The sequence below is a fragment of the Ochotona princeps genome, chromosome 1 (assembly GCF_030435755.1).
Source record: "Ochotona princeps isolate mOchPri1 chromosome 1, mOchPri1.hap1, whole genome shotgun sequence".
Classification (NCBI taxonomy): Eukaryota; Metazoa; Chordata; class Mammalia; order Lagomorpha; family Ochotonidae; genus Ochotona; species Ochotona princeps.
The window spans coordinates 115,102,385-115,123,595 of record NC_080832.1 but is presented as its reverse complement, the minus strand read 5'-3'; the positions used below and the strand labels follow the sequence as shown (position 1 = coordinate 115,123,595).

Here is a 21,211-nt window from a genome sequence, read left to right as displayed (position 1 = left end):
AGTGCCCACAACAGCCAGGGTTGAGTCAGGCCAAAGCCAGGTGCCCAGAACTCAGTCCAGGCCTCCCACATGGTGGCAGGGATCCAAGGACTTGAGCCTGCTGTTTCCAAGTGTGTACTTTAGCAGGAAGCTGGAATCAGGAGCAGAGCCAGAACTCAAATCCAGGTATTCCCACCTGGGATGGACATCCTGGGCAGTGACCTAACTGCCCCTCCACCACTCACTTTTCTGCCAGGCTTCCTGCTGCTGCTGCAGGACCAGTGTCACATAGACAGGGCAGGGAGGAAGACTGCTCTGTGTTCAAACTAATTCCAGCATCGAGGTGTGTCCTTGGCCAGCAAAAGTGGAGCTGAGGCTGAAAAAGATCCATGCTTCCAGAAAGAGGGAGGGGTGAGGGAGGGAGCTGCTTCTAGGCCCAGGGCATCCAGCTGCCGTGGGCACTTCATGGCCTGGAAATGGCCGACAGCCTGGGCTGAGCAACAGGAGCAGAGCGCGGAGGGAGGTTGTGGCACAGGCAGAGCTGGAGTCCAGGCTGGGCATCTGGGGGCCAGTTTTGGGGGAGCCTCTTCCCCAAGTGTGACAGAAGCCTCCCTGCGCAGCCCGGCAGGGACCTGAGCACAGGGGTCAACCCAGGCCTCCTGTCCCTTCCCTGCAGTTCTGAGTGACAGGAGAAGCCTGAGGCTTCAGCTGGGTCACTGCCCGCCCACCAGGACAGCACCCAAAGACAGATCTGTGTTTGCTCAAGGCAGGAGATGACTCTGCCCTAGCTGCCTTTTATCTCCAGTGTTTATTTTAATTCTTTCCTGAAAGTTTCCTAGGCAAATTCTTTCTCCAAGTTCCACCCTCTTAAGATGAGAGCTATGTAAACAATATACACGCAGAAGACAGTGGGAGAAACACTTCAGAATGTTAGCAGTGCTTGTCTGCGGGTGAACCAGCCAAGAACTATCTGCATTGTTTTGCTCTGGCTGCCAACTTCTTGTCTCGTGATTAAATTATGTTGATAGCTAAAAAAGAGAAGATTTCTAAATACAGAAAGAAAATTCAAGCTGCCTTGGCTGTGCCACCAAACAGAACAGGGAGGAGGAGACCTGTAGGAGGCTGCCCAGGGGTAGGAGGTGGGGTCTCCTGAGTGGGGAGAGGCTGACAGCCAGCACCTTGGAACGGCCCTTTTGTTCCAGGGCCTTGCACAGCTATAGGTCAGACAGTTGTTTATTTGCCCATGGTTCTGGCTGGGCTGATGGAGACGTGGGTGGCAAGACTCACCCTCCCATGGCACTTGGGTGACGATGCAGGAAAACATAGTTGAGCAGTGGAAATATTGGCTGATGTGGGGCTGGGAGAACAACCATGTCCTAAAAAGTCCAATGAGCATAAAGAAGGCCCCTGACGAGAGGTCTTAGGGCATTGTCAAGGTTAGGGTAGCCCCAAGTACCGAGAAAACAAGTTGGAGGGAGACAGAGAAAGGATGCTTAGCCATGTACCGAGGACATGGCAGCGGGAGATTAAGTTCACAGATTGAAATGTATGGCAATAGCCCGGACAGCTTGGCTCAAACTGAAGAAGTTAACATTGAACAGAGTCAACAGAACACAGGTCTATATTTAGGCTAAAAGAGTGTACTGTGTATGCAGCTAAACATTCCTGCCTGTCCTCCCTTCTTCTTTATGTATGTATGTGTATATATTATGTACATATATGTGTATATACATATATACATGTGTATACACATACATATATACATACATATGGGCTGAATACATGTATGAATGTATATGGGCTGAAAATGAGTTTCATAATTAAAAGTCATGTTAAAAAAAAACAGCATTAAGGGCCCAGCGGCGTGGCCTAGCGGCTAAAGTCCTCGCCTTAAACGCCCCGGGATCCCATATGGGCACAGGTTCTAATCCCAGCAGCTCCACTTCCCATTCAGCTCCCTGCTTGTGGCCTGGGAAAGCAGTCGAGGACGGTCCAATCCATTGGGACCCTGGACCCGCGTGGGAGACCCGGAAGAGGTTCCAGGTTCCCAGCTTCGGATCGGCGCGCATCAGCCGTTGCGGCTCAGTTGGGGAGTGAATCATCAGACGGAAGATCTTCCTCTCTGTCTCTCTCCCTCTCTTTATATCTGACTTTGTAATAAAATAAATAAATCTTAAAAAAACATCATTAAAGCAGTTGACAGTTTGTAGATACAAATTACCATAAGCCCACTCTGAGAAAGGTACCAGCAAATCTAGACGCATACAGCGGGCTCTTCTATGCCCACCTAGTCCCCAGTTTGAGGGGCCCATGTAAAAAGCACATGGCACAGGAAGGTGGAGAGTTCAGGAGGCCAAGCTCCAGGGGAACCCAGGAATTTTCCCCAGGAGGAATGAAGGCTGTGTTGGCTGAGCTCTGGAGGCAGGATTCGGGGAAAGCAAAGCAGCATTCTGGCTGCTCAGGAATGCCCAGCCAGTGCCAGCAGATGGAACACAGGAAGGTTTGGGCTCAGCAACAACGAAAAGAACCAGCAACAGTGACCAGCACTGGGCTGGTTGGCCTGTCGCCAGAGGCCATGCACCTGTACTAGAGGCCGGTTGGAGATACTGCCGAGATTTCTGTGCTGTGTGAGGCGGGGAGGGGCACTTCAGTTTCTCAACTATCCAACTAGCTGGAGCCTCCTACAGAAGGTGAGGCCCCTGGATCCCAGACCCCCCAGTCCAGCCCACCCCTGAGGCTCAGCTTCCCCCTCACCGTGGGGGTGAATTGGATTTCATAGGCGTCCACAGGGCCGGGAGTCCGGGTCCACTCTGTGCGCACGGTGGTCTCCTCCAGCAGGTGCATCCTCATGTTGTCTATGGCAGGAATCTCTGCCCAGGAGAAGGGTTTGGGGAAAGCTGGTTAGCTCCAGGGTACTGTTCCCCTCATCACAGCCCCTTTCCCCCAGGCCACACCAAGGGCCATGGCAACTTCCACCCATCTTCCTCCCCTTTGCCGGTGATGAGGGTATCAAAGGCTGACAGGGGCCTGAATAGGGCCAATGACTGCTTTCCCTTCCCCCAAGCGCCCTAAATATAACCAAAGGCACCCCCCAGGTGCTGTTCAGGGGTCTAAAAGCTAATGCTGCTGTTAGCTCTTCCCCCGCCCCAGTTGCACTGCTCCTGGGGCCCTTAGCTCCTCTGACCGCAGGCCCCACCCTACTGTCCCTCCTGTGTCCCTCCAGCTCCTCCCAGCGGCTCCAGTTCCAGCACCCAGCCCCAACAAGCCGAGCAGAGTCAGCCTCACCTTCCCCACAGTCCTCCCCCGCGAAGCCATCCTGGCAGACGCAGCTGCCCTCACGGCACTCTCCGCGGCCGCGGCAGTCCCCGGGGCACGTCTGGATGGCGCAGTCGGGGCCGTGGAAGCCCTCCACGCACACACATTGGCCGGCGCGGCACAGTTCCCGGGGCCCACAGCCCCCGGGACAGGCGCTGGCAGGAGGTTCCTCTCGCCCGCAGTCCTCGCCTCCGTAGCCCACGTGGCACAAGCACACTCCCTGCACGCAGCGCCCGCGGCCCCGGCAATCGGCCGGGCAGGTGCGTGTGGCACAGGTGGGGCCAGTGTAGCCTGGATCGCACACGCAACGGCCGTCCTCACAGCGGCCACGCCGGTTACAATTGGAGGGGCAGGTGCGGGTGCCACAGTCCTCTCCCGCGTAGCCTTCCCAGCAGGCGCACACCCCGTCCTGGCACGTGCCCCGCTGGTTGCAGTCTTGCGGGCACCGCCGCACACTGCAGTCCTGGCCTGAGTAGCCGTCATCACACACGCAGCGCCCGTCCAGGCACTGGCCACGACCTCGGCAGTCCCCGGGGCAGCTGCGCACACCGCAGTCCTCACCTGAGTAGCCCGCCTCGCACACACACATGCCGTTTTCGCAGCGGCCGTGCCCGCGGCAATCGTTTGGACACCGACGGCTTCCGCAGTCTTCACCTGTGAAACCCGGGTTGCACACGCAGCGACCGTCTACGCAGCGGCCACGCCCGCGACAGTCTCCTGGGCAGGCAAGTGTACCGCAGTCCCGGCCCGTATAACCTGGCCAGCACACGCAGCGACCACTCTCACAACGGCCTCGCCCACGACAGTCCCCAGGACAGGTGCGCACGCCACAGTCCTCGCCGCTATAGCCCGCGTTGCACACGCACACGCCGTTCTCGCAGCGCCCGCGGCCCCGGCAGTCGCGCGGACAGGCGCGCGCACCGCAGTCAGGCCCAGTGTACCCCGGCCAGCACACACAGCGCCCATCCTCGCAGCGGCCTCTCTGGCTGCAATCGCCTGGGCAGCGTTGCACGCCACAGTCGTCCCCACTGTAGCCCGGGTCGCAGATGCATTCGCCGTCCTCGCAGCGCCCGCGGCCTCGGCAGTCGCGCGGGCAAGTCCGCGTGCTACAGTCCTCTCCTGCGTATCCAGGCCAACACACGCAGCGGCCGTCCACGCAGCGCCCACCCTCGCCACAGTCCCAGGGACATATCCGAGTGCCACAGTCATCACCAGTGTAACCAGGGTCGCACACGCAACGCCCGTCCTCGCAGCGGCCCCTCTGGCTGCAGCCCCGGGGGCAGGAACGCTGACTGCAGTCAGCACCAGAGAAACCGGCCCGACACACGCACACGCCCTGCACACAGCGCCCGCGGCCCTGGCAGTCCCCGGGGCAGGAAGGCCAGCTGCAGCTTGGGCCCGTGTAGCCAGGAAAGCACACACAACGACCGCGGACACAGCGACCCTGATCGTTACAGTCGTCAGGGCAGGACCCTGAGGCTGGGGGCTGGGTGGAGGGGAGCATCGCGGGGTCTGCAGGGTCGGAACAGGTGGGTCCGCTCCAGCCTGGCTCACAGGAACAGGTGCAGCGGCTCAGGTCAAACACACCGTGGAGGCTGCAGAGGCTCCGCACGTCTGTCTGACCTGGAGCAAAAGGGAGAAGCAGAGAAGGCAGACTGAACCCATTTGGAGCTCCTGGAGGGTCAGCCCGGTTCCCAGGCCCTGGTTTGTGCCTGGGTTGGCATGGACCCCAGCTTTGTTCTCCAAGTTGTGCCCTAAGCTGCACCTGCTACCCATAACAGTGAGGAAGAAGTGGCCTTTCCTTTAAGGCCTGTGATGCCCACCCCGCCCTGCCTTCCATGTCTGCTCACCCGTGCCAGCCTGGGCAGCCGCAGGGCAACACCCCCCAGCACACTGTTCCTTGAGCCCCTTCACCAGCTCCTCCAGGATCTCCAGCCGGACCCTCAGGGCCTGCACCTCCGAGGCAGGGACTGGGGGCTCTGTGCCCGGGGGGCAGCCACAGCCCGTGGAAGTGGGCAGGTTAATGCGGTGGGTGAATACCACCTGCTTCTCCCCTCCTTCGACGGTGTGCTCATAGAGCTGCGAAGAAGGACTTCCACCACCTGCCTCCACGGTGCGGCCCCCAGGCTGGGGAGGGGGCCGAGGGGCTGAGAGGCTTGCGTTGGACCGCGGAGAGAAGGGGCCTGCTCTGGCTGTGCCCAGCAACACGAGGAGGGCCAGACGGAGGCTGAGGGGACAAAGGGCTGGCATCATCCAGGAGGCTGCAAGGAGAGAGGGCAGAGGGTAGGAGCAGTGTTGAAAAAACAAGACAGAATGGACCCGGACTCAGACCTCCACTACGACCCAGGGCTCAACCAAACCACCCGACTCAGCCGTAGGGAAAAGTCCACATTCTGGCCAGTCCTGCAGGGGACCCTCCTGGCCCCACCCTTCCGATGTCCTTGTGTTGCCATGCTCAGCTTTGCTTACTGTGTCCCACAAGCAGCACAAGCCTACAGCAGCAGCCCCAGGGCCTTAGCACAGTCTGCTCCTTTGTGGGTGATGATCTCGGTCAGCTCACAGAGGCTGGCTCTTGGCTGCTCAGCCACCATCCACAAGAGGCCTTCCTGTGCCCTGCTGGAGCAGCCAACCACAAAACTCATCACAACACCCTGCCTCTGGGGTTCAGTGAGCTCCGGTGTGTTTGCTCAGTTATTGCATTTCCCCACAGCTAGGACAGGAGCTTGGGGAGAACAGGACCCCATCTGTCCAGGCACTTCCGTACCCCTGGGCTGTGACCGGCTGTGCAGCAGGTCAACACTGAATAAATTAGGGGATGAGTGTCTAGAGCCAGTCCTTTCTTAGGTGCCTGGATCCAACTCCTACTGTCTTCTCAGAATCCTTAACATATAGATGAATCCTCTCTTTTATTCAGTTCCTTCACTTCATTGAGTTTGATACAAGCTCTATTATCTCCTAATTTTTAAAGTGTTCCTTGGGACTTACGCCATCAAATATAAAAACTTGCAAGGTTGCAAGAACAGACAGAACTGAAGTGGTCAAGAATTAGACCCACCTTGCAAGTTAAATAGAAAGGATGGTCTTTCAGTAAATGCTGGTGGGTCAGCTGCAGCCCCATATGGGAAAACTATCAATCTCTATCTTATGTCCACCTACAGCAATCATTTGAGATGGATCATGTGAAGGTAAAACAATACTTTTCACAATTTTTCTCATAAGAGAAAAATTTTAAAAAGGAAAAACTTTTGGTGTCAACAAAAATTTAAGTGTAGCACACCCCTACACATAAAGCTAAAACCATAAGAAAGAGAGATCATTGGAATTCTGGCCAGAATTCATGACTTCTGTTCAACAAGTGATAACAAGAAGGAGGATAACAAAGCAGGTCCCAGACTCAGAGAAAATCTGGGAGACATGGGGAAGAGATGATTAAATCTAAAATAAAGAATTTTACAAGGGCCTGGCTTAGTGGCTAATCCTCCCCTTACAAGTGCTGGATCCCATGTGGGCACCAGTTCGTGTTCCAGATGCTCCACTTCTCATCTAATTCCTTGCTTGTAGTCTGGGTTGACCCAATGTCTTGGGATCCTGCACCCACATGGGAGATCTAGAAGAAACTCCTGGCTCCTGGTTTCAGATTGGCTCAGCTCTGCCCATTGCAGCCACTTGGGAGTGAACCAGTGGATAGAAGATTTTTCTATATCTATTTCTGTCTCTCTCTTTCTCTCTGTAGATCTACCTTTCCAATAAAAATAAATAAATTTTAAAAAGAAGAACAACTCTATAAAACAACAAACTACAGGCATGAAACTCAATTGCTTAAGTTGACAAATTGGGAATCTGGCCTAGCAATTACAATACTGGTTGAGACACCCATGTCCCACATACAAGTACCTGGGTTTGACCCTGGCCCTAGCGCCTGACTCCATTTTCCAGCTAATGGGGACCCTGAGAAGCAGCAGGTGACAGTTTAAGTAGTTAGATTCCTTCCATCTACATGGATCTAGGACACTGCCATTGTGGGGAGTGAACCAGTGAATGGGACCTCCCTTTCAAATAAATAAACACTATAATATTATATACATTAAAAGAAATGTCAGAAGACTTAAACAGATATTCCAGAAAAGAATACATCCAAAAGGCCAGTGAACCCATGGAAAAGTGTACACCATCACTACTCATCAAGAAAACGCAAATTAGGGGTCAGAATCATGGCACAGTGGGTTAAAGCCGTGGCCTGTGACCAGCATCCCATTGATGGCACCGTTTGGAGTCCTGGCTCCTCTGCCTCCCACTCAGCCCCCTGCTGGATAGTGCCACATTAATGCGTAGGAAAGCAGCAGAAGATGGCCCAAGTATTCTAGCCCCTGCACCCACATGAGAGATCTGAATGGAGTTCCCAGCTCCTGGCTTCAGCCTGGCCCAGCCATTTGGGGCATGAAGCAGTGGATGGAAGATGTAGCTCTCTATTTGTGTGTCTTCCTTTTTCTGTGTAACTTCTTTTGAAATAATAACAACAACAAAAAAAACATTAAACAAAGAAAATGGAAATTTAAAACACCATGAAATATCCACCAGAATGGCTCAGTGTTGGCAAGAACAGGCAGCAGCTGGAATGTCACCTGTTGCAGGCAGGATTGCTATTAGTGCACTCACTTTGGAAGACTGTGTGGCAAGATCCACTAAAACATCGCGAACATAATCCAGAAATTCCATTCCCTGGAAAATATCCAACAGAAATGACTGCCACATGTCCTCCAAAAGACATGTGCAAGAATCTACAATTTATTCACACTAGCCCAGGCTAGTGGAAACAACTCAAGTGTCCATTAATAAGTACATGGGGCACATTAATAGTGGCAGAATCATACCGTATAGCACTAAACAACAATAAATAAAAAACAGTGTATTGCGGCATGTGGCAATTTCGCATATTTAATGCTGGGCAAAAGGAACCAGATGCAAAAAGAGGGAACTCTATTTGATGCCATTTATATTCAGTTTGCAAATAGGTGGGGCTGGGCCCAGCGCGTTGGCCTAGAGGCTGAAGTCCTCACCTTGAATGCCCAGGGATCCCTTATGGGTGCTGATTCTAATCCCGGCAGTTCCACTTCCCATCCAGCTCCCTGCCTGGGACCCTGCACCCTTGTGGGAGACCTGGAGAAAGTTCCTGGTTCTTGGCTTTGGATCAGCGCAGCACCAGCCATTGCAGAAGATCTTCCTCTCTGTCTCTCCTCCTCTCTGTATATCTGACTTTGCAATAAAAATAAATTAAAAGAAAATACAATGGGTGGGGCTAATTTTTGCTTTCAAAAAAACAGAATAGATTTTTTAAAAGATTTACTTTTAGTGGACATTCAAATATACAGAGAGGAGGAGAGACAGAGAGAAAGATCTTCCATCTGCTGATTCACTCCCCAAGTGGCCACAAAGGCTAGAGCTGAGCCCATCCAAAGCCAGGAGTCCAGAGCCTCTTCTGGTCCTCCCACATGGGTGCAGAGTCCCAGAGCTTTGGATCATCCTCAGTTGCTTTCCCTTGCCACAAGCAGGGAGCTGAATGGGAAGCAGGGCCACCAGAATTAGAACTGGCACCCATATGGGATCCCAGCATGTGCAAGGTGAGGACTTAAGCCACTAGGCTATCACGCTGGGCCCAGAATAGATTTTTTTTGTTTTAGGATAATATGGACTGCAATGAGCCACAGAGATTTCTGGAAATATTCTATATCCCCATCTAGGTGGTAGTTGAAATAGCTTATTGAATTTTTGAATATATGTGTGTGTGTGTGTGTGTGTGTGTGTGTGTGTATATATATATATATATCTCCCATAACCCAGAATTCAATAAGCTATGCATTTAAGATTTGTGCATTTTCTTGTCTGAAAATTAACCTTAAAAAATAAAAACATCCCCAAACTCATACTCCTTCTAGCCTGCACATACTTCTACTCTATTTCATGGCCACAATAACAGGAGGCATATCTGTATTTGCTGTCACCATTTTCCCTTATCCATAGGTATGGGATATGCCTCGATACACTCCTCCCTGGCCTCTCTGTGCCCTCTCCAACCCACCAAGCAGCTGTCGCCAAGGTCTTCCAATGACCTGTGTCAGGAGCTCTAGGGGACATTTGTCTTTATTCTATTTCCCTTCTTTCAAAATCCAGACTGGATACAGCTGACCACATTTCTCATTTTAAAACATTCTGGGAGCCTGGTGTGATAGCGTAGTGGTTAAAGTCCTCTCCTTGCATGCACCGGGATCCCATATGGGCACCGGTTCTAATCCCGGTGGCCCTGCTTCCCATCCAGCTCCCTGCCTGTGGCCTGCGAAAGCATTCGAGGACAGTCCAACACCTTGGGATCCTGCACCGCATGGGAGAACCAGAAGAGCTCTAGGTTCCTGGCTTCAGATTGGTGCAGCACTAGCTGTTGCAGCCGCTTGGAGAGTGAATCATCGGACAGAAGATCTTCCTCTCTGTCTCTTCTCCTCTCTGTATTTCCACCTTTCCAATAAAAATAAATAAATCTAAAAAAAAAAAAAAAAAAAAAAACATTCTGGGCTGCCCGAGCCAGGCAAGCCACACGGTGAGGGAGTCCTGGGCTTTGAGTGGCCAGTGGGGCCATTGGGAGTCAGGCTCTGCCTGCTGGCCACCGGCAGTGAGCTGTAAGGTTTTTAGGATATGTAATTGCTGCATAGGGACATCCTTGGATAAGGCCAATGTGAATGTAGGTGAGGGATGAATCTTGTGTGACTTCCAGCAATGGGGTCACGGAACTTGCTGGCAAGCATGGGGACTGAGACCTGGGGGTTTGAAGGGGAGAGTCCATAGCATTTATTTGGGCCAGACTGATTTACCAGCCCATACAGGTATCCAGAGATGGGCTATTAGCATAAAGCATCACTGATTGCCACATACCAGTCCACATGAAAGCAATGGCTGGGGACCTGTCTGGCAGGGCTAGGTACTAGTCAGTAGCTGACTGTGTGGTAGAACAGGCGACCAGTCACACTTGGCAGGGTCAAGACACCAACCAGCATGCGAGAGAACCAAGACTGGGGGTAGATTCTGTGGGGGATGTGTGGGCCCAACCCTGTGGAAATACAAGTCCCGCTGGTTAGCTCAAGAGTCCGGGTGGTGATGGGTTGAGCTAGATGTAACCAGGGAACCTGCCATCACTCAAGGGTAAAGGAACCAACAACAGTCTGGGCTGGTCAAGGCAGCAGCACCCAAATATGCATCCTAAAACAGGGTGTGGGGTGGGCCAGGCTGCAACTGGAAGGGTGTAGATCAGGCAGGGCCAAGCAAAACTTAGCTCACAAGGAAGAACAGTAGTCAGGCTAGAGTACAGGTCATGCCAAGCCAGGCTCTTACACCAACTGGTCTGCATGAGCCAGGGATGCATTGAAGGGAAAGGCCAAATCAGGTGAGGGGCTATGCCAACTGGGTCAGAGCAACCACTGGCACGCACGCAATCTAAGGCTGGGAACAGGCCTGGTTAGGGAGCTATGAGAGTACACCTTTGCTGGGTTGGGGTTTCCATAGGAGAGTGCGGGAGCTGGATTGGGGGCTGTGTTCTGGTCTGGATATGGCTGCAATCTCCCTTGGCACAAGTGTGAACTGGGGCTGGGTACAGCTAACTGGGCTAGATGCCAGCACCATCTGGTGCTCGTGAGAGCTAGGGTAGATGTAGGATGGACTAGGCTAGGTCTCTGCCCCTATTGAGCCATGTGTGAGCTATGTCTGAGTATGGACAAACCTTAGCTGGGCTGAAACATTCAACAGTAAGAATCGGAATGGGATAAAGGTCAGTCAAAAAAGGCCTACTTTTGCTGCCAGGACAGGAGGTGGACTAAGTAGGGCTGGCCCAGGGACCCACTGATATGCGCAAGATCTGACAATGGGAGAGGTTCTGATGGAGGAGCTTAAGAAACTCCTCTGTCGGGACATAGTCCCTAAAGGTGAGCGCAAGCACCACAATAGAGAGCAGCCCAGACAAGATCAGGGAAAGCTATCCATCAGCATGCGTTTGGCATAGGTTGGGGCAGACCAGGCTGAACCAGCTCACATCACCCAGCACCAGAATCCGAGCACCAGATCTGAGTGTGGGTCGGGCCAGGTTTGGTCACAGCACATACCAGTACACATCGTGGCTGGGACTGGGTGCCTGCTGGGCTGGACTAGGCTGTAACCCTCACCAACATGAGCTGGAATTGGGGGTGGGGTGGGCTGGGCTGGGTCAGGCTACAACACCCACTGGCAAATGCCGAGGCAAGGCAAGCCATGCCAGACTGGGCCTCAACACCCAACCAGCACACGTGAGAACCAGAGGGAGAGGGGGCAAAGCTGGTAGGGAGAATGTGGAGGGCTCCCCTGCTGGACCACCACTCCCACTGGAGAGCATGAGTTAGGATGGGGGCAGACCAGACCAGGTAGGACTTACAACACCCGTAGGCCTCATGTGAGATAATCAAGGAAAAGCCAGGCTGGGCTGATTGTTCCTACTGGTGCAAGCATAAATCAGAGTGGGCAAGGGTTGGTTGGGGCTTTGCCACAGCATCAGTTGGCAGCATCAGTTCTGTCAAGTTAAACTGCAGAACCACCTAGAGAGTGCATGATCCAGGAGTGGGAGTGGCCCAGTAGGGAAACAGTGGGCACCTTCCTCCTGGGTTACCACTCTCATTGGAGAGTATGAAAACCAGGACTGGGGCAGGAGTGGCTAGACAGAATGGCACCCAACAGCATGTGTATGGGTTGGATAGTAGGGCTGGCTAGGTTGAACTAAGCTCCAATGCCCAGTGACAGGTATAAGAGTTTAGCGGGATGTGGGACAGATTGAATAAGTCTGCGGCACATGCTGCCAAGCATGGGAACCAGGGTAGAGGGCAGGCCTGGTAGGGATATGGATCATTGTGGGTTGACCCGACTAGGCTGCAGCTCCCAATGGCTTGCATGAGGGCCGAGTGTGAGGTGGGCAGAATCGGACTGGACTGCTACATCCATTTGTTCATGTGGAAGACAGGGCTGGAAACAGAACTGACCCAGCAATTGCAACCACCAGCATATGCATAAGTTGATTGGGGCAACGGACTGTGCTGGAACCTGTACTGACAAGCACACACAAGAATTAGGTCTGGGGATCATCCCAGACGAGGTTTCTTTGGGGATCCCTCCAGCTGAACTGCTGATCTCAGAACCCTAACCATGAAGAGATTATGTCAGCCAGTGGATTCTGAATAGATTTCATCGTGCTTGGAGTGGTGAGATTGGCAGCAATTCAGAACTGTTGAACTATCAAAACTGCTTAAGCAGGACCCTCAGAGCATGCCTCACATTGGGGACCTGGGACGGGTGGGAGGCTGGGTGGGGCTTCTCCCTTTATCTCTCCCCTTACCCCAGACAGAAAAAAAAATTAAAATAATATTTATGTGGAAACAATGGTCTTAGCCACTTTCCTGTAGCCCTTGACCCTTTGTGCCCTAATCAACTATGTAAAGATTATCAAAATAAAAGAATTAAAAGGAAAACATTCTGCATTCATCTATCCAGTGCGGCAGCCAGGGGGCATGTACGGCTCTTGAACACATGAGAGGGGGCTAGAGTGACTGTGAAATGGGCTTTTATTTGGTGGTCTTTCAAAGCTCTCCAGGTGCTATCATTTGTCCTATCACTTCAGTCACCAGTGGGGATGCCTGGAGCCCAATGAAGTTCTTGACTCCTTTCCCTGTTTCTAATGACAACTTCCTGCCAGTGAAGACCCTGGTAGGCTGCAAAGAAGGCTACGTGAGAGTCTTGATTTTAGTTCCTGGATCTCAGCTTTTGGCCTTGGTCCAACATTGGCTGTCATGGGCATTTGGGCAGTGAACCAGCAGAATGGGAGCTTCCTGCCTGTAACTTTTCCTGCCTCTTAAATTTGACAGCCACAGAGAGACAGAAAGAGAGCCCCTGTCCATTGTGTCACTCCCAAGTGCCTGCAGTGTTTGCAACTGAACTAGGCTGAGCCTGAGAGCCAGAACTCAACCTAGGTCTCCCACGTGGGTGGCAGGAACCCAGACTTACTTGTCACTAATGCTTCCTAAGGTCTATATTAGATGGAAGCTGGAATTGGGAGCAGGATTTGATATAAAACCAGGCATCCCAATGTAACATATGCTCACCTCAACACATAAGCTCACCTCAACACATAACCCTTAAAAACCAAAGGGCTCCCCAGATGACTACAGAATGCAGCAGAGTTAAGCCAACTACTCCAGCCACCTTCCAGTCACCTTTACCCAGATCCACAGCTTTCATTTCCAAATGACACCAATGTGGAGAACCAGACCAGTCATCTTCAATTGCCTACCTGGCATATCCTCTGTGACACCCCAAATTCAGCATGTTTGAAACTGAACTCACGATCATCCTTCCTGTACCCAATCCCCTCTCAGCACTCCCCACTGCAGCTCCTGTCCCACCATTCGTGTGGCTTCACACGTCATACCATCTCATGTCATCAACCTCACACACTGGTTTACGCTACTTTCAAGGGCCAATGCTCTGGTGTTATGGGTTAATTTTCCACCTGCAGTGCTGATATCCCATATGAGCACTGGTTCCAGTCCTGGCTGCTCCATTTCTGATTCAGTTCCTGCTAATGTGCTTGGGAAAGCAGCAGAAAATGGCCCAAGTGCTTGGGACCCTGCATGCATGTGAGAGACCAGGATGGAGTTCCTGGCTCCTGGCTTCAACCCAGCCGAACCCCGGTGGTTGTGGTCATTTGAGGAGTTAACCAAGAGATGGAAGAGCTCTGTCTCTTCATCTCTCTCTGACATTCTGCCTTTCAAATAAACAAAACACTGCTTTTACTCATTCCCCTATCTCTCTAACCACCAACTTCTCTCTGACAAGCACAAATGCCTTCTTGCTTGCCCCTCTGTTTCTGCCCTCACCCTCTGCAGTCTCACAAAGGCAGCTAGGAGCCCACTTTTCTCCATACAACTCATCAGCATCTCTCCTCCCAGTTATCTCAGAACACTGACCAACAGCCCTGCCCCGTTGGACTCCCGTAGGCAATCCCCACTTGGTCCCCTACCCCCACAGCAGCTCTCTGCACTTGCTCATCCTTCAGGTGTCAGTCCCATGTCACGTCCCCAGATCATATTCCCATTACGTGATGTCACAACACCACACAGTTCTCTCCTGTAGTAGGTGTAACACTCTGCTCATTGACTCACAACAACATATCTGATGTCATTTCACTACTTTCTTGCCCATTCTCAAACCTGCTTTCAAGAATGCAACGTCCATGGGGACAGGTATACACCTACTTTTAAAATACATATATTTATTAGAAAGGCAGATTCACAGAGAGAAGGAGAAATAGAGAGAAGGATCTTCCATCTGCTGGTTTACTTCCCAAATGACTGCAACAGCCAGAACTGAGCTGATCTGAAGCCAGGAGCCAGAAACCTATTCTGGGTCTCCCACATGCCTGCAGAACCCCAAGTCTTTGGGGCATCCTCCACTGTTTTCCCAGGCCATAAGCAGGGAGCTGGATGGGAAGCAAAGCAGCGAGGACATGAACCAACACCTGTATGGTATTCCAGCACTTGGATTAGCTGATTAAGTCATCATGCTGAGCCCTAGTGCTTGATTTTGTCTTGGCTCCTGTGCCCTTTCACCTGGCACATAACAGGTGCTCAGCCCATGTCTGTTGATCAAATGGATGAAGGAATGCACATCCAGCTGAAGCCCAGAACCAGCATTAAGGCTGGAACCAAGAGCAGGACCAAGGGCAGGGCTAGGACCACGGACAGAGTCTGGACTGCAAGTTGGTTATAAATAGCAGTTGGGGCAGAAGCAGAGTCTGAAATAGGTCAGGGTAGACCCTGGAAGAACCAGATGGTGCAAGTACTCCGGGAAACTGTTCTGCAGAATCTACTAAATCAAGCAAAGCTGAACATGTGCAGACCTTCTGATGCACTAGTAGTCACTAGGAATATTCGCAATATTCAGTCCTATTTATAAGAGCCTCACACTGGGACTACTCTAATGTTTCCCATGAGTAGAACTGACTGGATCATTGCAGTTTGGTCTCATGGTAGAATATAACACAACAGTGAAAATGAGCTATACCCCAGGTGAAAGCGTGGATACCTTTGCAAAGTCTATGGGAGACGAACATGAGACTGAACCCAAAAAGCCAGGCACCTATGAGGACACACCACATAGCCCTACTTATTCCAAGAGTCAGGAGACAAAACATTAATCTGTAGTGTTCTGGGCCACAGCTGCATCCCCTCACAGGGCAGTGGACAGAAGGGACATCATGGGGCTGAGGATATTTTGTCCCTTGATCTGGGCAAGGATGGCCAGTTGTGCTTGGAGAGTGCAAGCCAGGCCTGGACAGTGCAGGGAGACAAGGGAGAAGACGGGAGATAGGAGAAGGGGCTCCTGGGAGCAAAACAGCGAGCAGAGTGGGCCAGGCTTCTGCTCAGGTGAAGAGTTGTGGAGCAATGTCAGCCAGAGGGCAGCTCTTCCAGGCCAGAGGGGCTGGAGAGAGGCCAGCGCAGCGGCAGCAAGTGCCAACTAGATCCCCGCCCCCAACACACACACACACACACACACACACACACACACACTTCCTGACTCCCTGTGCTGCTGCGTCTCCTCTGCATAAGACAGTGGCATTTTTCAGGGCCACTTCAACACCCAGCAGCCCAGAGGAAAGAGGGGACAGCAGGAACAGATTAGCTTCTACCACCTTGGGAGATCGCCTCAGCAAGACAGGGACTCTGGTCTACTCTCAAAGCCTGTTGTTCTTGGTCTAAGGTGAGGCGGATACCACCATACCAACCACAGGCTAAGAGGGAAAGCTGTGCAGACACACATGTGTGGATGTGCAAGTCCATTCATGTGTGACTATCCACAAACGCAGGACTACCTTGCAAAGTCTACGGGAGACGGAATTTAAGCATTTGTTTTGGTGCCAAAATAGTGAAATCCAAGCAGTTTTCTCACGATATACAATGTCCACCATCTTTTGAAGAGTCCCTTATATAAAAGCAAACACACCTGCGCATAAATACAACAGCCTGCATATGTCTGCAGGCACACACACGTGCACACACACACACTCCCCCTTCTTCCCTTTTCTGTTATCTTGTCTTGGGATGATGCCTGAGGAAGCTCAGAGGGCAGTTGCATGAGTCAAAGAAACCAGGTGGAGTTCAGGAAACCCATCAGCAGGCTCTTCCCAGAGGGGACGGAAAGACTCCCCAGCTGCTGCCTTTCCATACCCTGGAGGCCTAGGGTGCAGCCCAGCACCCCTCCCCCAACCCTTGGAGCCTGAATCTCTCCCCACGTGTTTGGGGGAAATGAGGACTCTGCAGCGGGAAGGAGGGCAGAGAACCCAGCAGCCAGGGTGGTCTGGAAGGAAGGCACAGTCCCCCCACACCCGAGACCACACAGCCAGCACCTCCTTGCCCACCCACCTCCTCTGCTTGGTCTCTAGCCCCTCTCTCTGACTTCTATTTTTACTGCTGGTGAAAGAACTCTGCTTTTCTGTCAACTCTGGCCAGCCAAGAAAGTGGATGTCTCTTGGGTCCCTCATCATTCTTCTAAAGCTGTATCTGGGGCACCTCTGCAGGGTGGCTGTGTTGCGCGGCGGGGGTGGGGCACATGGCCTCACCCTCTTGGCACCCCTGCTGGATGACTGGGGGGGGGGTGTCCTCCCAAACCGTGACTCAGCTTCCCTGGTATTCAGTGTTGTGGCCAATCTTGACACTTTGCTCATCAGGGACTGCAGATTCCAGGGGGTGGGGAGAGGGACTGGCTTCTCTGAGGGATGTTCAGGGTGTGGGGGGGTCTCTGGCCACACCCCACCATGCCTGCTTGTGCCTTTTCTGCCACATTCTCTCTCCTCCCCCATCCCCATGAATCTGGTAATAGGGAGTAAAGGTGGAAGGATTCCAGGAATATGTGAAGAGGAAGGGTATACTGAGGTGGTGGGGGCTGAATTTGAACTAGATGGGGAGCGGGAGTTGGGGCATCCCGATTCCCCTTATTCTGAGGAGCTTATGGGTTTGGGAAATGGAAAAGTTGACAGAAAGGATTTCCGGACCCTGTGAGGAAGGGTCAGGGAACAGGGAGTGGCAGGAAGGCTGGTCCTAGTGCTACCCTGAGTGGCCAGTTTGGGGAATTGAGGTGCTAAGCCCTGCAGGACTGGAGCAAGGCCAGGGCAAGAGGGGAGGGCCTGGGGGGTCCAGGAAGCAGAGGCGGGGTCCACGGCAGCTGTGATATTTCCACATTGCTTCCGAGGAGCTCCCTTCAGTTCCGCTTCCAGTTGTTTCTATGCCATTAAATTCTTTCCAGGCGAGATAAGGGGCCCGCCCGCCCCACCGGGGTGTGTCACATGTGTTGGGGTAGGGTGGGGAGGGTCAGACGGACAGAAGCAGGGGGAGCTTGGCTGGGGGGCTGAGTCAAGTCAGAGCCCTGTGCCCGACGGGGACATCTCCCAGTCACTCCCTCCCTGCTGAACCGTGAGTTCTGGATGCAGTGCTGCTGGCTTCAGAATCACACTCTGCCCAACTACCCCAACTCAGCATGTCCCAGACCTGCCTCCCAGGTCCTGAAGCTCAGGGAGTGCCACCTGCAGAGTCTCCATCAGGAAGGCTGGGGAGCCCTGGCTCAGGGCTCAGCACTTGGAATGCCCCTTGGCACTTCCCTCCCGAGGCTCCGCTGCCCACCAGCTCAGCCTCGCCTTGCCGGTCCCAGCCCCAGCACCTCCAAAGCCCAGAGCCACCTCACAGTAGCTGATGCCACCTGAATCCAGAATCCCTGGGTTTGTTCCCAGCTTCTCTCCGGTGTCTGCATTGCACCCAGTCTTAGTACTCTTGGAGTGCGCGCGTACGCGCGCGCGCGCGCACACACACACACACACACACACACACACACACACGTCCTTCCAGACACACCCTCCATGGGGAGTCCCCTGAAAAAGTCATCCCCGCTCGCCTGGGGAGCCACTCCTAGAAGCCGTCCTGCCACGCTTCAGCCGCCCAACAGGTGGGGATGACAGAGAAACCCCTTGCCGCGCCCTCTCCTCCAAGAATCTGGTTATCTGGCTCCTTACCTGGATCGCGAGGCACTTTCACTGTTTCTACACCTGCCGTCCCCAATCCTGGAAAGGCAGTACCTCCGGGCAGGGCAGGGTGAGCTCCCTGAAGGGCCCCTGCGCCTGTCCCCTGCAGGAGAGGCTCACTGAACCCTGACCACGACCGACCGTGGATTTCGGAAACGACAGAGAGGGAGGAGAGGAGAGACGCAGCAAGCAGGGGGAGGAGAAGGGGAGGACTAGTATGAGGTCAGGAAGGGGAGAGGAGATAGGGCAGGGCCTCCCACCCCTCCTCCTCCCGCCCCTTCCCTGTCTAGACTCCCTAGTCCCACCAGAGCCTCACCTTACCCCTTTCATCTTCTTTCCCCCATTCCATGTAAAACTCACCCTAGTTTCTGCCCGACTGGATATCCTGTCCTCAGGCTATTTCACTTCCCCACCTGTCGCCCTTCCCTTCTGACAGGCTCTCTCCTTGCCAACACTCTTCCTCTGCTGACCCCACTCCGTGACCCTCCCTACCCTCTCTAGCCACTGTTCTAGCAAAGATCTCACTCCATTTGTCTATGGGTTCATGTCTTCACCCCCTGCAGCCACCAGGCAGTGTGGGGTGGGGAGCAGAGGAAAGGGTGGGAGGTTTCCTCTGGCCTGAGGTCCCCAGCCACGTGGAGCTGGCTCTGGACTCCACATCCCAGCCCCATCGGTCCCCACTGCTCCCACCTGGCTGTTGCTGCTTCTTCCCAGCAGTCCTGCCAGGTGTCTTTCCTGTTATCAGTTCAGAATCACCACCCTCTTCATTCTCCCACCTCAGCCAGGCCCCAGAGACGCAGCAGGTGAGGCTTGGACTGGACACCAGGACACAGGGGCTTAAGACTTGGGGAGGAATCTGGGGTGGAGAAGGCCCGGGAAGTTCAACAGGAGTACAGATGACCTCTGACTGCAGGAGGCAAATTAGGGGGGTGGGGCACGCACATGGAGGGGCTAAGTACTAGAAAGCTGCCAAGTGCCGGATGGAACTGACACTGCTGGGGAGCAGGAAGGGAGTAGGCACAATGTTGGGAGTCATAGGCAAAGGGCACTTGGGTATCAGCTGGTGACAATAAAAAAGGAAAAAAAAGGGGGTGAATGGGCAAGCAGGCACGGCTGGGTGTTCCCTGTGGCCTCATTTCCCCCTGTGCTGCCCTCATGGGAGATTGAAAAGATTTTTTCCACTGAGCAGAAATTACTGGGGCAAAGGGAGAACTCGCCCCAGGCTCCACACTGAAGGTAGAGTTCTCCCTAACCTGCTGCCACCTTACCACCCAGGTGTCCCCTGGCCAAGTCCTAGGCCACAGGGAAAGGGGCACGAAGGGGCCCAGTTCTGCCAGGCATCTGCACCGAGGTACAGCTGTCTGCACATGGTGTGCAGGTGTGCTGCTGTGGTTGGACAGGGCGTGCTGGCCCCGTGGCAGCCCCGTTTAAGCCGTGTGCCTCTCGCGTGGGTGTCCCCATGTGTGTGCTTTTTTCCTGGCTTTGATGAAGAGAATGAAGTCATCATCTGAGACAAAGCTGGGCTCAGTTTCCTTCCTCAGCCTTGGCCTGGGGCCCCCCAAAGCAGGAGTAGGTAACAGCTTCTCTCAGACCTCCTAGCAGGGAGTAGGGGATGGTGGGGACAGCAGCAAAAAGGGTGAGGGCTGTGAATTGGTGGAACAGCAGACCACAGAGGATAGTGTTCTCTGCGCCTGGTCTACAGCCATGTCTGTGTCCCTCCAGGTCCTATCTTGGTTTTAGTATTTTGGAAACATGGTCTTCCTAGGTATGTGTGACCCAGGGACTATGGTAAGAAACAAGAGCCAAGGAATAGCCCGTTTTTAGAAGCTACCATGGGGCACACCACTTGGGGAAGCCACTAGGTGTTAGGCAGATTTCAGATTCCAAAGTAACCATGGTCTCAAGTTTCATCCACCTTTTGGGTTTTGACTCTGGTGGAACTTGTACCTTCCACAGGCCTGCCCCTCATGAGGGGAAGGAGCCTGCACGGTGCAGGACCCTGAGTGCTTGTCAGCAGCAGCAGTAAGAGATGGGGAGAGGAGGGAAGGGGGAGTGTGGTGGGGAGCCACAGAGGTAGGCCGGGTCAGAGCTGGGTGGGCTTCACTGAGGTGTCCTGGGGGTGGGCAGGAAGGTCACAGTGATGTGCAGAACAGTCACACACTCTGGCTATTCCCGGGATTCTCAGTCTGGGGGTCTTCTGCTCCGACCTCCACCTTGAATGACCTTGCAGGTTACTGGCCTGAGCTCAGGAGGTTACAGATAACAGCCACAGGAAAGAAAGGGGAAGGTAGGATGGCCAGAAGGAAGACAGGCGTGAGGGCAACCCAGGAACAGGACTTGAGGAATGACAGCAGTGTGTGTGTTGAGGGGAGGTCAGAGCTGTGGTCCAGGCAAGCAGTGCCAGAGCGGGACAGCTGGCACACGGTCATGCTGGACTTCTGTGGACAAAGCCATTTCTGACACAGCACAGGTGCTTTTATTAGTCCCAAGGAAGCAGCGGCTCAGACACTGTGGCTTGTCCAGGGGACTTTGCTGGTGGCCGGGAAGTGGGACCTCCCCAGCTTCCTGATTTCAACGCCTGTGTGTTGTGTGTTCTCTCAACATCAGCACTGGGAAAGGGAAGGACTGTAGAGAGCAGAGACACCAAGCAGCTCCTAGAAGGACTCGTGGAGAGAAGGCTGTGGAACCCAGGCATCTCCCTTGCAGAGCTGCCTTGCAGACTCAGAATTACATAAGATGTGTGTGTGTGTGGGGGGGTGTTCCATTAATGAGAGCTAGGGGGTGGAGGTG

At 53.5% G+C, this 21,211-nt stretch overlaps 1 protein-coding gene across 4 annotated transcripts in view; it reads right to left on the bottom strand.

The window, feature by feature from the left end:
* The window catches only part of TNXB (tenascin XB), a 58,238-nt gene extending 39,637 nt beyond the window's left edge, over positions 1-18,601 (bottom strand). For 2 of the 4 annotated variants that reach the window (XM_058665254.1, XM_058665255.1), the window contains exons 1-4: positions 18,413-18,601; positions 5,145-5,555; positions 3,265-4,917; positions 2,734-2,849 (exon numbers count right to left, since the gene is read on the bottom strand). In XM_058665254.1, coding sequence (XP_058521237.1) covers positions 2,734-2,849; positions 3,265-4,917; positions 5,145-5,547 — 2,172 coding nt within the window. In that variant the 5' untranslated portion in view covers positions 5,548-5,555; positions 18,413-18,601. The remainder of the gene's footprint in view (positions 1-2,733; positions 2,850-3,264; positions 4,918-5,144; positions 5,556-18,412) is intronic. The other 2 variants (XM_058665256.1, XM_058665257.1) reach the window with 1 other exon arrangement.
* Positions 18,602-21,211: the final 2,610 nt, after the last annotated feature.